The sequence below is a fragment of the Myotis yumanensis genome, unplaced genomic scaffold (assembly GCF_028538775.1).
Source record: "Myotis yumanensis isolate MYYU_CA2020_CCGP unplaced genomic scaffold, mMyoYum1.0.hap1 SCAF_2, whole genome shotgun sequence".
Classification (NCBI taxonomy): domain Eukaryota; kingdom Metazoa; phylum Chordata; class Mammalia; order Chiroptera; family Vespertilionidae; genus Myotis; species Myotis yumanensis.
This window is the reverse complement of record NW_027223753.1, coordinates 174,572,217-174,584,886: the sequence shown is the minus strand read 5'-3', so window position 1 is coordinate 174,584,886 and position 12,670 is coordinate 174,572,217. Positions and strand designations below refer to the sequence as shown.

The 12,670-nt window shown below is 45.7% G+C and overlaps 1 protein-coding gene across 1 annotated transcript in view; it reads right to left on the bottom strand.

Moving 5' to 3' along the window:
* The window catches only part of MAGEF1 (MAGE family member F1), a 53,489-nt gene extending 41,044 nt beyond the window's left edge, over positions 1 to 12,445 (bottom strand). The window contains 6 exon segments of the mRNA XM_070403778.1: positions 5,989 to 6,162; positions 6,164 to 6,256; positions 6,259 to 6,436; positions 6,438 to 6,800; positions 11,884 to 12,107; positions 12,422 to 12,445. Of these exon segments, the coding sequence (XP_070259879.1) occupies positions 5,989 to 6,162; positions 6,164 to 6,256; positions 6,259 to 6,436; positions 6,438 to 6,800; positions 11,884 to 12,107; positions 12,422 to 12,445 (1,056 nt within the window).
* Positions 12,446 to 12,670: the final 225 nt, after the last annotated feature.

The following is a 12,670-nucleotide window of genomic DNA, read 5'->3' as shown; positions in this document are numbered from 1 at the left end:
TTTCTCAGAACCCTGACTGGCCTGCTCCCACCGTGGGCTGTCAGACTTGCTGTTTCATCTGCCAATGCCCTCTCCCCCATCACCCAGACAGCTTGTGGGTCCCTGCACATCACCTTCAATTTTGACCCAACTGCCACTTCTCAGGGAGGCCTTCCCTGACGAGGCTGTTTCTTGTTGTATACCCTCCCAGCACTCTTTCCCCTTTCCTGCCTCATTTCTCTCTATGACATAGACAGATCTCCATCCAACATGCTATGTACGTATTATACTTCCTCATTATCTATATCCTTACACTTGTATGTAAGCTCTAGGAAGGCAAGGATTCTTGTCTATTTTGTCCTTTGCTGTAATCATACTACCTAGTATGTATGCCTAGTATGTATAGAAGATGCTAAAAAAATTGTTAAATGAGCACCTTATATAATAATAGTTACCATGTACTGGACACAGAGTAGGTGCTTAGTAATTCCCTCATTCAGTCTTCACAGTGTTTTGAGATAGATAGCATTATCGCTGTCTAAAGATGAAATCAAAGCTCAGAGAGGTTGGGTAACTCAGCTGAAGCCACAAGCTCTTGCATAGCAGAGAGTGGAATGTTTGCTTCAGGGGCCAAGAGCTTCCTTATCAGGAGGTCCTCTCTGTCTTGTGCTTGGGGAAATGAGGCTGTCTCTCATTGGGCTCAACGCCCAGCAGGCCTCCTGAGTAAGCTCAGGCTGGGGCTGCCACCCAGCAGGCCTCCTGAACTAGCTCAGGCTGGGGCTACTGCTTCCCTTGTGCTGATTCCTCCACTGCAGGGACCACAGAGCTACTGCTCACAGGTATCATTCCTCAAAAATGGATTCCTCTTCCAATTCAGGTCCCTTCTGTGATAAAAGGCCCATGACCCTACAACCAGAGAAGCCAACTTGCCTCTCCCCTTCTCATGGCCTCTACTCGCTAGCCTGGGGGCTCTAGGTTATGGTATAAATGAGCACAACAACTTCTCTTTTCCTTCTCTCTCATCCATTTTCCCAAAGGAAGATTGGTTGCTCCCTAAGAACCTCTGAAGACCAACAGGGTGGGACACCAGCAAGAACGCAGAAGACTTAGGTTGAAGTTCTGGATCTGCTGCTAACTAGCTATGTCATGAGCTTGGACAAGTCATTTAACTTATATATCAACAGAACAGAATTTTCTTTCCCTGTAGTTTCCCTAGAGTAAGTATTATAATGCTGGCAAATGTAGAATGTGCCTCATGGGAATGTTGTGCAGATGCATAAGACAATGTGGTTTTCTTACTTAGCATCATGCCTGACACACAAGACTTAATAAATGTTGGCTGCTATTGTTATCGGTCATCACTGGCTCGGTAACTGGGCAGCAGGGTCGGCAATCAGCTGGTAGGATGAGGTGTGGGCTGTGGATTGTAGCTGACCACCATTCCAATCACCCACTAAACTTTCCTAGAACTTCAGTTCTCAGTTTGTATTCCTTCTTCAGTTCACAGTCATGACTTTTAAAAGACCTTGATTAGGACACTTTTCAGAATATGTAACCTCTTACTCAGTACATTATGTTTCTGCTGGGAGGTAATTGTTGCCATCTCTGCTGGGCTGCACAATTTGAGGAATAATTTGCACAAGCACCAATTGCCACCCTGACCAACACATGAAGCATAATTATCTCTAGTGGAAACTGTGATTGAGCCTGTGAATTGAAGCCTGATTTGCAGGGCTGTAAATGAGCTGCCACCTCTGGAGCACTATGTGCCTGCTAGATGTTAGGGCTATAATCAACCTCAGCCTGTTTCCAAATACTCGTTCTCCAAGTTCCAGTAGGTCAAAAGTCCTCATTCTGGTGTCAAGTTCTGTAGTCTGTGGCTGCACTGAGACCTTCCTAATGTCCAAGACATGACTCATAGTTTTCAAGGGAATTTCCTTTACTGTTTTTGCTTTCTAGTCATAATATAGTAAGTATGATTTGGAGCAATCCATCTGCTACCACTCCCATTTTCCCAAAGGAAGATTGGTTGCTCCCTAAGAACCTCTGAAGACCAACAGGGTGGGACACCATCAAGAACCCTGTTCTCCTCACTCAGTGTTTGGCCCAGGAAGATTTAGTTTTATTTGTGGCTGAAGGGGAAGGAAATGGGGGATTCAGGCATACCTTCTCCCTCATTTGAATGACCATACACAATAGAATTCATCTCTTGTCCTCACCATGGCCAATATCTGCTCTACACATGGGCCTAGAGGCCAGATTTTGAGTACTTCTGAGAAGCTGATGGCATCTGTGATATGGGAGGTCTTTCACTCTGAGAAAAGGGTATATATTCTGCCAGCTCTTTGTACCATCTGAAAAGATGCCGAGAATCATCTTTGCAGGTCCACAAATGTTATCTGATTGTTCCATGGCATGAAAAACTTAATTTGAGGCTAAGTGGCAAGAGCATACTAAAGGCTGAGGCAACATGGCCTAAAAGGGCAAAACATGCTGAGTTTGAGCAAAAATACACATTCTACATGTAGTCAGCACTTCGAAAACACTGGAGAGAAAGTAGGCAGAGCTGGGATCAATATTCACAGATAATTCTCCAACTTTATTTTAGCCTCCTTTTTACCTCCTACAGGCCAGTGTGCGTCATAATTACTTTGGCTACACAATCTTTGTTTGTATCTCCAGAGAGACAGCAGTCTTTGAAGAAAGAACACAAGTCCGGAGACAGAAGACCAGAGTCTGGAAGGAGTCCCAAGATGAAGGAAATGTAAAATAGTGGAAAATGCAGGCTTTTTACTCAGTCAGACTTCCTTGTTTTGTTATACACTATCTGTGGACCTTTATAGCTTATCAAAGTCTGTTTGCTTAGTGCAAAATGGAATAGATATATATCCTGTAAGATTGTTATAAAGACCATTAAAACATATGTAAAGTATAAAAAAGCTGGCTCATCTTAGGTATTGAAGAAATGGCAAGTATTAGCATGATTAACATCTGTAAAATGGAGGTATTTAGTAATACCCACTTTGCAATGTGGTTGTGAAAAGTAGAAAGAGCTCTGGCTGAGTCGCTCAGTTGGTTGGAGCATTGTCCTGTGCACCAAAAGGTTGCAGATTTAATTCCCGGTCTGGGCACATACCAAGTTGCAAGTTCGATCCCAGGTGGTGGTGTGTATAGGAGGTAACCAATTGATGTTTCTCTTTCACTTCTCTCTCTCTCTCCCTTCCTCTCTCTAAAAGTCAATAAAAATATATCCTTGAGGGAAGATTAAAAAAAAATTAGAAAGAAAAATGCCTTTGGCCTGTAGATGTTTAATAAATGGTTACTGTTGTTAGTTCTGTCTTTGCCAGGTACTACGCCTTTGACCTTCAGCAAAGTCACCTCTGCCACTGGTGAAATGAGGAGTATTTCTACTCTACCCCACTCCCATAAGGCCTGCAGGTGCAGCTGGAGGTAATTACACATGCCTTGCTTGTGTTTTGGAGTTGTGATAACTAAAATCACACAGAACATATTGGAAGGCAGGAATGGGGACAATGTGCTAGAATGAAACACACTGAATTGGAGGGCAAGAGGGTTGGGTTGTACTTTTGGTGCTTGTTTGCTGACCATCGGCAAATCACCAAGTAATCTGATCTTTAGGTGCACGCACTGCTGACCTCTCAGTAGCTGTGAGAAATACAAATGTGAGAAATTATCATCCTTATCAATCCTTGAGGGTAAGGCCAATCTTCCCCTTTTCATCTTTAGAACCTAGCAAAGTCCTTGGCATATAGTGGGCACTCTATATTTTTGTTTGTTTAATGAGTTATAAACTGCCCAGAAGTCCTATTTTTAAACATTAATTAACTTTTTTGCCCATATACTTATAGCTTTTGGTATCAGTCTGATTTTTTGGATAACTGGATCTGTGTCTCAAAGTGTTTTTATTCCATGCTAACCTTAACATACTCGGAAATGTTATTTGGACATAACTACAAGCAGAAAAAAATTGGCATTAAAGAGAGTAGAGCCCGGCCAGCGTGGCTCAGATCAGTGGTTGAGCATCGACCTATGAACCAAGAAGTCACGGTTCAATTCCCAGTCAGGGCATATGCCTGGGTTGCGGGCTCCATCTTCAGTGTGGGGCATGCAGGAGGCAGCCAATCCATGATTCTCTTTCATCATTGATATTTCTAACTCTCTCTCCCTCTCCCTTCCTCTCTGAAATCAATAAAAAATGTATTTTTAAAAAAGAGAGTAAAAAGCAGCTCTTCTGTATATGGTAGCTGTAGCACATTTTCATAACTCAATACCTATCTCTGGTTTGGTTACCCTTCTTCTAGGTTCCCTTTTATTCTATGTACCCATTCTATAGGATTTATCTGGAGTGACGATGGTAGGCATTGCAGAAGCCCCACTTTGAAGATGGCCCTTCATGAGTAGTTAAGAATGTGAGGGGTAGGATGGGGTGATTACAAAGTCTCCTCCAAATTGGAAGTGGCAGATGCAAAGTGACAGGTAGAAACATGGATCAGGGTGTTGGGCCGAAGCCCAACCAACTGAGCCACACCAGCCAGGGCCCTCAGTCATTTTTAATGCTATTTCCCACCCCAAAGTATTTTTCCTCTTTACCTTCCTCTCTTCTGACCCACCCCATTTCACCTCTTCCCAAAGCTTGACCAAAGCCTCAGCCAATTACTCTTGCTGAGTTAGGTGTCCCCGTGTAGCCTTCAACTCACTGCACGTAATTTCTGGTTTATTTATTTACTGTCAAGTTCTGGAAAGCAGGCCCTTTATCTTGTTCAACATTCTATCCCCAAAGGCCCCAAATAGTGCACCACAGTAAAGATAATGCTCAGCAAATGTTTAATTTATTTCGTATACCAGAGCATACTTCTAATTTATTGCATTTTAATTTTTCTCTAGATACTATAATAGCTAAGCAAATAGAGGTACATATCAATCTTTTTTCTTTATACAATAGACAAAAAGTGTTGGGAAGCTGTTGACCAATCAGCTATATTTTTCCTGGTACCAGATCATCACATTGCAGAGCTCCCTGGAACCATTAAAGTACAGTATTACTCTGCTGCATAATTTGTTTTAGATCATGGGATGTAGGGAGTGGCTGTAGGGTTAAGCCTCGGACTGACCTGTGACAGGGTCACAAACAACTGCCAGCTTGGAGGGCAGAGCCCTCCTAGCACAATTAAGCTTGACCTTATAGTCCTCCCTAGTTCCTTCCTAGGTAGTTAATGGGCTGTAGGAGGTGCAGCAAGTGCTGCCAAAACAAGGTGAAACTCACAAGAACATTGTAAACATGTTGACCACTTCTCTTGTTTTGCTTTGTGTGCTCTGACTGTAAAATACAGCTTTGGCTTGCAGACTGGGTCACTGTTTCCTCATCCAGGCACAGTGATCCGACCTAGCCCCAGCTGTATCCTTTTGTCTGTCTTCTTTAACCCTTTTTGGTCCAACCTCGAGGCTGACTCGACAGACCAGGCACTAGGAGCAGGTCCAACATCGAGCAATAAGAACATTAAAAAGTTCAACATTCAATCCCGTCAATTAATTTGGACCAGACTGTTTGAATTCCAAAAATAACATTGGACCACAAAGGGTTAATCCTTCACCACCCCTCCTCAGGCTCACTGAACCTGGCCATGGCGGCACAATGGGATAAAATACAAAGTTTTTCAAACGATTTTACAAAACCATCAAAACTCTATTCACAAAATCCTACAAGAAAAAGTACCCCAATCTCATAAACACCAATTTGAGTATATTAAATGTAACAAAACATGGCAAGATACAAAACTTAAATGTGAGTTACACAAGATGTACTTGATCAACAAACTAAAGCCTCCTGAGGCTTGAGAAGTAATAACCCTGCCCTCACCTACAACACTTCAGACTCAATCGTTAGCTTCCATAAGGACCGCTCCCCCTGGCTGACCACTTTTCTTCAGCCCTCACAGGGGTGGGTGCCAGCTCTAGCACTGGCTCTGGCCCTAACCCTAACCCTCCTACTGGCCTCGCTCTGACCCTGTTGACTTGCCCTGCCAGGGCCTCATGGTACTGCACTTGCCAGTGCTGGGGTTCCTTTTCATGGAGCTTGGCCACAAAATCCAAGATTTCCAATTTGCTGGTTTCCAGGTTTCTTGGGGGACCCAAGAGAATGAACAACCTAGTAGTGGATTGGGTAGCGAGGCGCCTGCCTGTAACTGAGGTATTGCTGCTGCATGAACTCTTCCATAATAATCCTCCTCGGGTGCCCCAAGAGGCAGAGATGTTATCGGCATACCTGGAGGGCCACACCCGCCACCGACGCAGCATCTCCCAGACCTGTGCCTCCCTGGCGCTATTACCTTGATTCATGTGGATAAAGCCCAAGACCATCATTAAGGGACCCAATCTGGGGCCACCTCCTCCCAGGTCCTCCTCCTCCTCAGGAGGCTTTAGTTTGTTGATCAAGATCTGTGTGGTGCTTGAGGCCCAGCTGTTTTCAGCTCAAACTCAAAGGCACACCGCAGATGTCCTGCAGCCTAGCGCTGATCTCAGGGAAAAGATCCTCTAAGTCTCGGATGACATATTTCCCCATCTCGGAGCGAGGGGTGGGACTCTTCCTTTTGTCCTTCACCAGCAGGAACCGCACCAACTCCGCCACCACGGGTCCCTGGGCCAAAGCTTGGGCTGCTAAGACCCTCGCGCCTTTTCCGGTGAGACCGGGCTCCGGGGCCCCGCCCACTCGGGGCGCCAAGGTTCTCCTGGGGGCTCTCCTGCAGGTGGGGGCTCTCCTGCAGGTGGGGGTCCTCCTGTAGGTGGGGCCCCGGGGTCTCCTCCTGCGAGGCGGTCAGGGCTCACCGTCTCAGCCTGGAGGATGGGGAGACGCCCCTCTCGGGTTTCTGCAGCGTATTTTCGGGCAGCCAGGTGCAAACCCCAGTGGAGGGGCTGGGCAGAGGCTGGGGCGGCGGGAGGAGGACTAGGAAGACGACAGAAGGGGCTTTGTGGCCGCTGGGCAGCGCTTTAGGACGCGGGACGGTGACCGCCACGCGGCCAGCGCCCAAGACTGGCGGGGCGCCACTGCGCAGCCTCAGTCCGCGCCCGCGCGCGGCTCGCCGGGCTCCTTCCGGCCAACTGAGGCATGATGCGGGCCCGGGACGCGCGAAGCCCCGCCCCTTCCGGCCCCTCTGGTGGAGGGGTACGCGCCTGCTTCTCTGGGTGCCGGGTCGATGGGGACGTGTCCCGTCTGAGCGGCTATTTCGGCTGCAGAGCCGGAGGGGCGGTTTTCACATCCAGGACAGCGGAGTGGGGGCGGTTTGAACGTCCCAGGAGGAACTAGGGGTGGAGTCCTAGCCATGTCTCTCAGCAGGTGCTTATTTATAAGGGTGTGTATTGGGGACTTTGAGGGATGTACTGCGGCCCCAGTGCAGAGCGCGGGGTGAGAGCTGTAGGGTAAGGCGGTGCTGGCCAGTCAGTGAAGCGCCCTGAACAGGATGCTTGGGCGATTGAAACTCACTCTGAACACGCTGGGGAAGTGCTGCAGCGGGACTGAGGCAAGGGGGCGCCTGGACCAGTCTGTGTTTCCCGCCTCCCTCGCGGCCTGTGGGGGATGGATTGGAGTAGGGCCTACCGAAAGCTGGAAATCCAATTTGGAGTATTATTATAGTGCAGAGCAGGAACTGGGATTTGGCCTGTCTTATTCATTGGTGTATCCTTAGCTCCTAGAGCAGTGTCTGCTACGTTGAGGCACTCCATAAATATTGTAAAATAGATGATGAAGGGGTAAGGATAGCAGATTCTACAGGGGTGAAAGAAATGATGAGATATTTTGAGGTACAGCTGGCAGAAATAGTGACTGTTGCAGTTGTTCTCAACCTGTGGGTCGCGACCCCTTTGGCTGTCGAACGACCCTTTCACAGGGGTCGCCTAAGACCATCCTGCATATCAGATATTTACATTACGATTCATAACAGTAGCAACATTACAGTTATGAAGTAGCAACGAAAATAATTTTATGGTTGGGTCACAACATGAGGAACTGTATTTAAAGGGCCAGAAGGTTGAGAACCACTGGAAAAGGGAGCTTTTTTAACCTAATCAAATTTAACTACACCCGTATTTTCTTTTTGCATACTCTACTCTGAGCTTTCTTCCTGCCTCTCTTTTTTCCCTCCTCCTCCTCCTCCTCCTTCTTCTTTCTTCTTCCTTCTCCCTCCCTCCCTCCCTCCCTCCCTCACTCCCTCCCTCCCTCCCTCCAGGATTTAGCTTAAGTGTCACCATTCCAAAGCCTCCTTAGTCTCCATCATGGAAGTTGTTTATTGCCATCTCTGAATCACCATAGCAATTTGTATTTATTTAACATCCACTCATATAGACCTTATTATGTGCTAGGCCCTGTTGTAAACACTTTTCAAATATTAATTTAAATCTCATTAAGGTAAGTACTATTATCATCATCCCTATTTTATCGATATGTCTTTCTTATGGCATTTGTTTTTTTACTAGCTATATAATCTTGTTACCTAAACTCCCTGCTTCTCAGTTACCTTTTCAGTAAAATGGGTATAATATTAGAAACAACATTGTAGAGATTATGTGAAATTATGCAGGTAAAGCATTTAACACAGTGCTTTGCAAATATTGAATGTTTGATAATGTTAACTGTTATTTATTACATTTTTTAATGTGCTGGTACCTTACTAAGTATTTACATGTATTAACTCATCTACTCATAAAAGCCCTTCAAGGTTAAGTGGTGTTATTCCCATTTTATAATTGAAGTAACATACAAAAATGTTAAGTAACTTGCCCAACATCATATGATTGGCATTTGAACTGTATAGTATAACTCCAGAGATCATGCTTTTAATCACTACATTAACAGGTGTTAATTATTATTATTATTATTGATCATACTTTGTATTTTAATTATTTTTGTGCTGATCTTTTTACCCTCCAAAACAAAACATTCTAAAAACTAGGGCTGTGTCTTTAAGTTTTTGGAGAGCCCCTCAGAGTTGGCACTCAGTATATAATTGTCACTGAATAACTGATGGAAGACTTTACTTTTTTACATAGGAAATAAAATTCATTTTAAGTAAATATGCGACGATTAGGTTTTTCCAGATATAATTACAAACTTCATTTTAAAAACTTCTGAAAATATATACCCATCTATACTGTATTACTTACAAATTCTGAGAGTGTGTGAAGCAGGAAAATGTTTATTATAGTCAAGCTTGAGGCTATTATTAGCCTCCATTGTGTCAAACATTTTATGTACAGTATAATTTAGTCCTCACAAATCCCTATTAGGAAGGTATTATTATCCTTCTTTTACAAATGGGAGAACAGTCACAGAGAGGTTAAATCACCTGTCCCAAACCACCCACCTGTTACGTGCTAGACCGGAAATGAGAACCTAGATCTGTCTATTTTGAAGACTGTACTCATGACTGCCATGCTGGGTTGCCTGGTTATCAGTTTCTCCTGAAGGTAGAGAGAACCACTCCCACCTAAAAGGTAGCGCTAGAGATAAAATAGTCCACTTAACGTATCTTTTTCATATAAAGCATTGCCAAAGAGATATGCAGAAGATATATGCAAACGTTATATTGAATGGAAAAAAATTTGACAAATTAACAGAAATAACTGAATAATGTACCACTACTCATCAAAACAAGAAACAAACTACTGATAAAACATGGATGAGTCTGGCAGACATTATGTTGAGCAAAGAAAAAAGATACAAAAGGTTACTACAATATGACTTACTCTGATGTTCAAGATAGGTTAAGCTAATCTGTGGTGATAGACATTGGAACAGGAGAGTGGGGTTGCCTGGAAAGGGATATGCATTAAACTTTCTGGGGGTGATGAAAATATTCTGTATCTTGATTTGGGGGTAGGTATACATCAAACTGTGCCCTTAATATATATGCATCTTACAGTATATAAATATACTTTAAAAATCATAAAAACAAAAGTTTTTTATTGAGGTGTAATTGACATATTAGTTTTTGGTATATAACATAATGATTCTGTATCTGTATATATTGCAAAGTGATCACAGTAGTCTAGTTTAACATTTGTTATCATACATAGTTAAAAAATTATTTTGTTTTATGATGAGAACTATGAGGTGTGTATTTTTATTCTTATTTTATAGAAGAGGAACCTGAGGCTCAGGGAAATTAACTTGCCTAAAGTTACCCAATTGATAAATGGAAATGTCAAACCCAGTCCAGATATTTTTAACTGTAAATCTCATAATACTTTCAAGACCGTTGTAGTGGCTTTCAGGTTGGGATTGTCACTGAAATTCATAAGACAAAATAGGTTTACCAGGCATGAGGTTTATGTGGCCTTAAGGGATCCTATATAATAAAGCGGTAATATGCAAATTGACCATCATGCCCTCACACAAGATGGCCCCCCCCTCCCCGTGTGGGCACAAGATGGCTTCCACAAGATGACCAGCAGGGGAGGGCAGTTGTAGGTGATCAGGCCAGCAGGGGAGGGCAGTTGGGGGGGGGGGGCAGGCCTCCAGGGGAGAGCAGTTGGGGGCAACCAGGCCAGCAGGGGAGGGCAGTTGGGGGTGATCAGGCCGGCAGGGGAGGGCAGTTAGGGGCAACTGGGTCTGCAGGGGAAGGCAGGGGTGACCAGGCCTGCAGGGGAGGGCAGTTGGGGGTGAGAAGGCCTGCAGGGGAGGGCAATTGGGGGGGACCAGGCCTGCAGGGGAGGGCAATTGGGGTAACCGGGCCGGCAGGGGAGGGAAGTTGGGGGCAATCAGGCTGGTAGGGAAGCAGTTACGTGTTGATCAGGCTGGCAGGGAAGTGGTTAGGGGGTGATCAGGCTGGCAGGCAGAAGCGGTTAGGGACAATCAGGCAGGCAGGCAGGCGAGCTGTTGGGAGCCAGCAGTCCCAGATTGTTAGAGGGATGTCCGACTGGCAGTTGGTCATCCCCCGAGGGGTCCCAGATTGGAGAGGATGCAGGCTGGGCTGAGGGACATCCCCGCCCCCGCTCCCAGTGCATGAATTTCGTGCACTGGGCCTCTAGTACAGAATAAGAAGCAGAATAGCATGTTAAACAACAGTGTCATGAAGGCCTTGGACATCCAGAGCCAACATTTAATGTCCCAATCACCATTATGGTCTTTTTTTTTTTTTTTTTAACTTAAGAGAAACTTTATTTAGTGTTTTTTTAAAATATGTTTTTATTGATTTTAGAGAGAGAGGAAGGGAGAGAGAAACATTGATGAGAGAGAGAAACATCGATCGACTGCCTCTTGCACGTTCCTCGCTGGGGATCAAGCCCAGTGGGGATCAAAACTGGGCATGTGCCCTGACTGAAAATCAAACCAATGACCTCTCTCTACATGGGAGGATGCTCAACCAACTGAGCCACACCCACCAGGGCTGGTCTTTTTAAAGCAATCCAGTTTTAAAATAACTTGAGGTTAGGAGGGAGATGAAAGAACATGAAACCTTCTAACAGAGTCAGGCAGATAGCGGGAGGATGGTCACTGGACAGAGCGTCCACGTCAGATCCTTGTCCTGGACATGAGGTCACAGATTCTGGTCAGTTTATTGTTTTCTTTAGTTTCTTACTCAACTGTCTTCTCCAGCAAGTGGATGTGCATCTGCTCCCTTCTCAGGCTCACCGGGAAGGCCGCGGCTTCCACTTGGGCCTTGCTGGAGTCTAGGTGATCTCCTTGTTTGCCTTGTGTGGGTCTTCAGCACACGGTATCTCTGGCCTTCTTTCTCAGTTCTTAGTATATAATCCTCAACGCACTTCAGCGATTCTTCATTCTCGCGGTAGCCTTCAATTACCTCCTCCTGCTTCTCAAACGGCTTGAATCAGAGAAAGACTTTTTTCATGGGATTCAGGTCTGCAGTAAAGTTGATCTTTTTCTTTCAGAACCTTCTGGTTGTGGCTTTGGCAAGTTCCTTCTTTTTCAGAGCCTCCTCCATTGCTTGGGACACAATCTCCTCAAATCCATCCATGATTTTATCTGTCTGCAGGTTCTCCATGCGGAGCTCTCCACACCTGCTCTTCAGCAGCAGGGCCCCCTTTTGTGTCACTTCCACTGCCCTTCCCAGGTCCTCCTGGCTATACTGCAGCACGTCCTCGATGGGAGCCCCGTGCTAAGGACACACAGGGTTGGCCCAGCACAGGAACACTCAGAGCTCCTCAGAAGTCACATTCTACCAGCACCGCCTCAGGGGGACTCCGTGCCTGCAGAGCACATCTGCGCATGACTGCCACTCCAGGTAATCTCCCTCGGTGGTGCTAGATCCTCAGCTGGCTCTCAGCAGGGCCCCTCACTCAGGTCCAAGGGGTGCCTGACCCTGCTGAGGGGGGATGGGCCGGGGGGGGGGGGGTGCGTGTGGTCAGCTGGCCAGGCTGTGAAGGGTGAGGCTGGGGGCTTATGCTGAAGAATTTGTGGCTCCCTCCTCACCTGCTGCTCAGTGGTCCCCCCCATGGTCTGTACCAGAGGAGTGTCACCGCTGAGGCGAAATGAGGTAAAAATTCAGTGACTAGGCCTTTAGCTAGGAGGTGCGAAGGGTATGAAAGGGGAATGGACTGTTTTGTCACTTGCCTCTCCTTGGATGCTACAGAGTTGCAATGGGAGGGACCTAGATGATCATTTTTTCGGTTTTGGTTGTGTCTATGTCGTACTGGACAGGCAGACTGTTAAAACACTTCT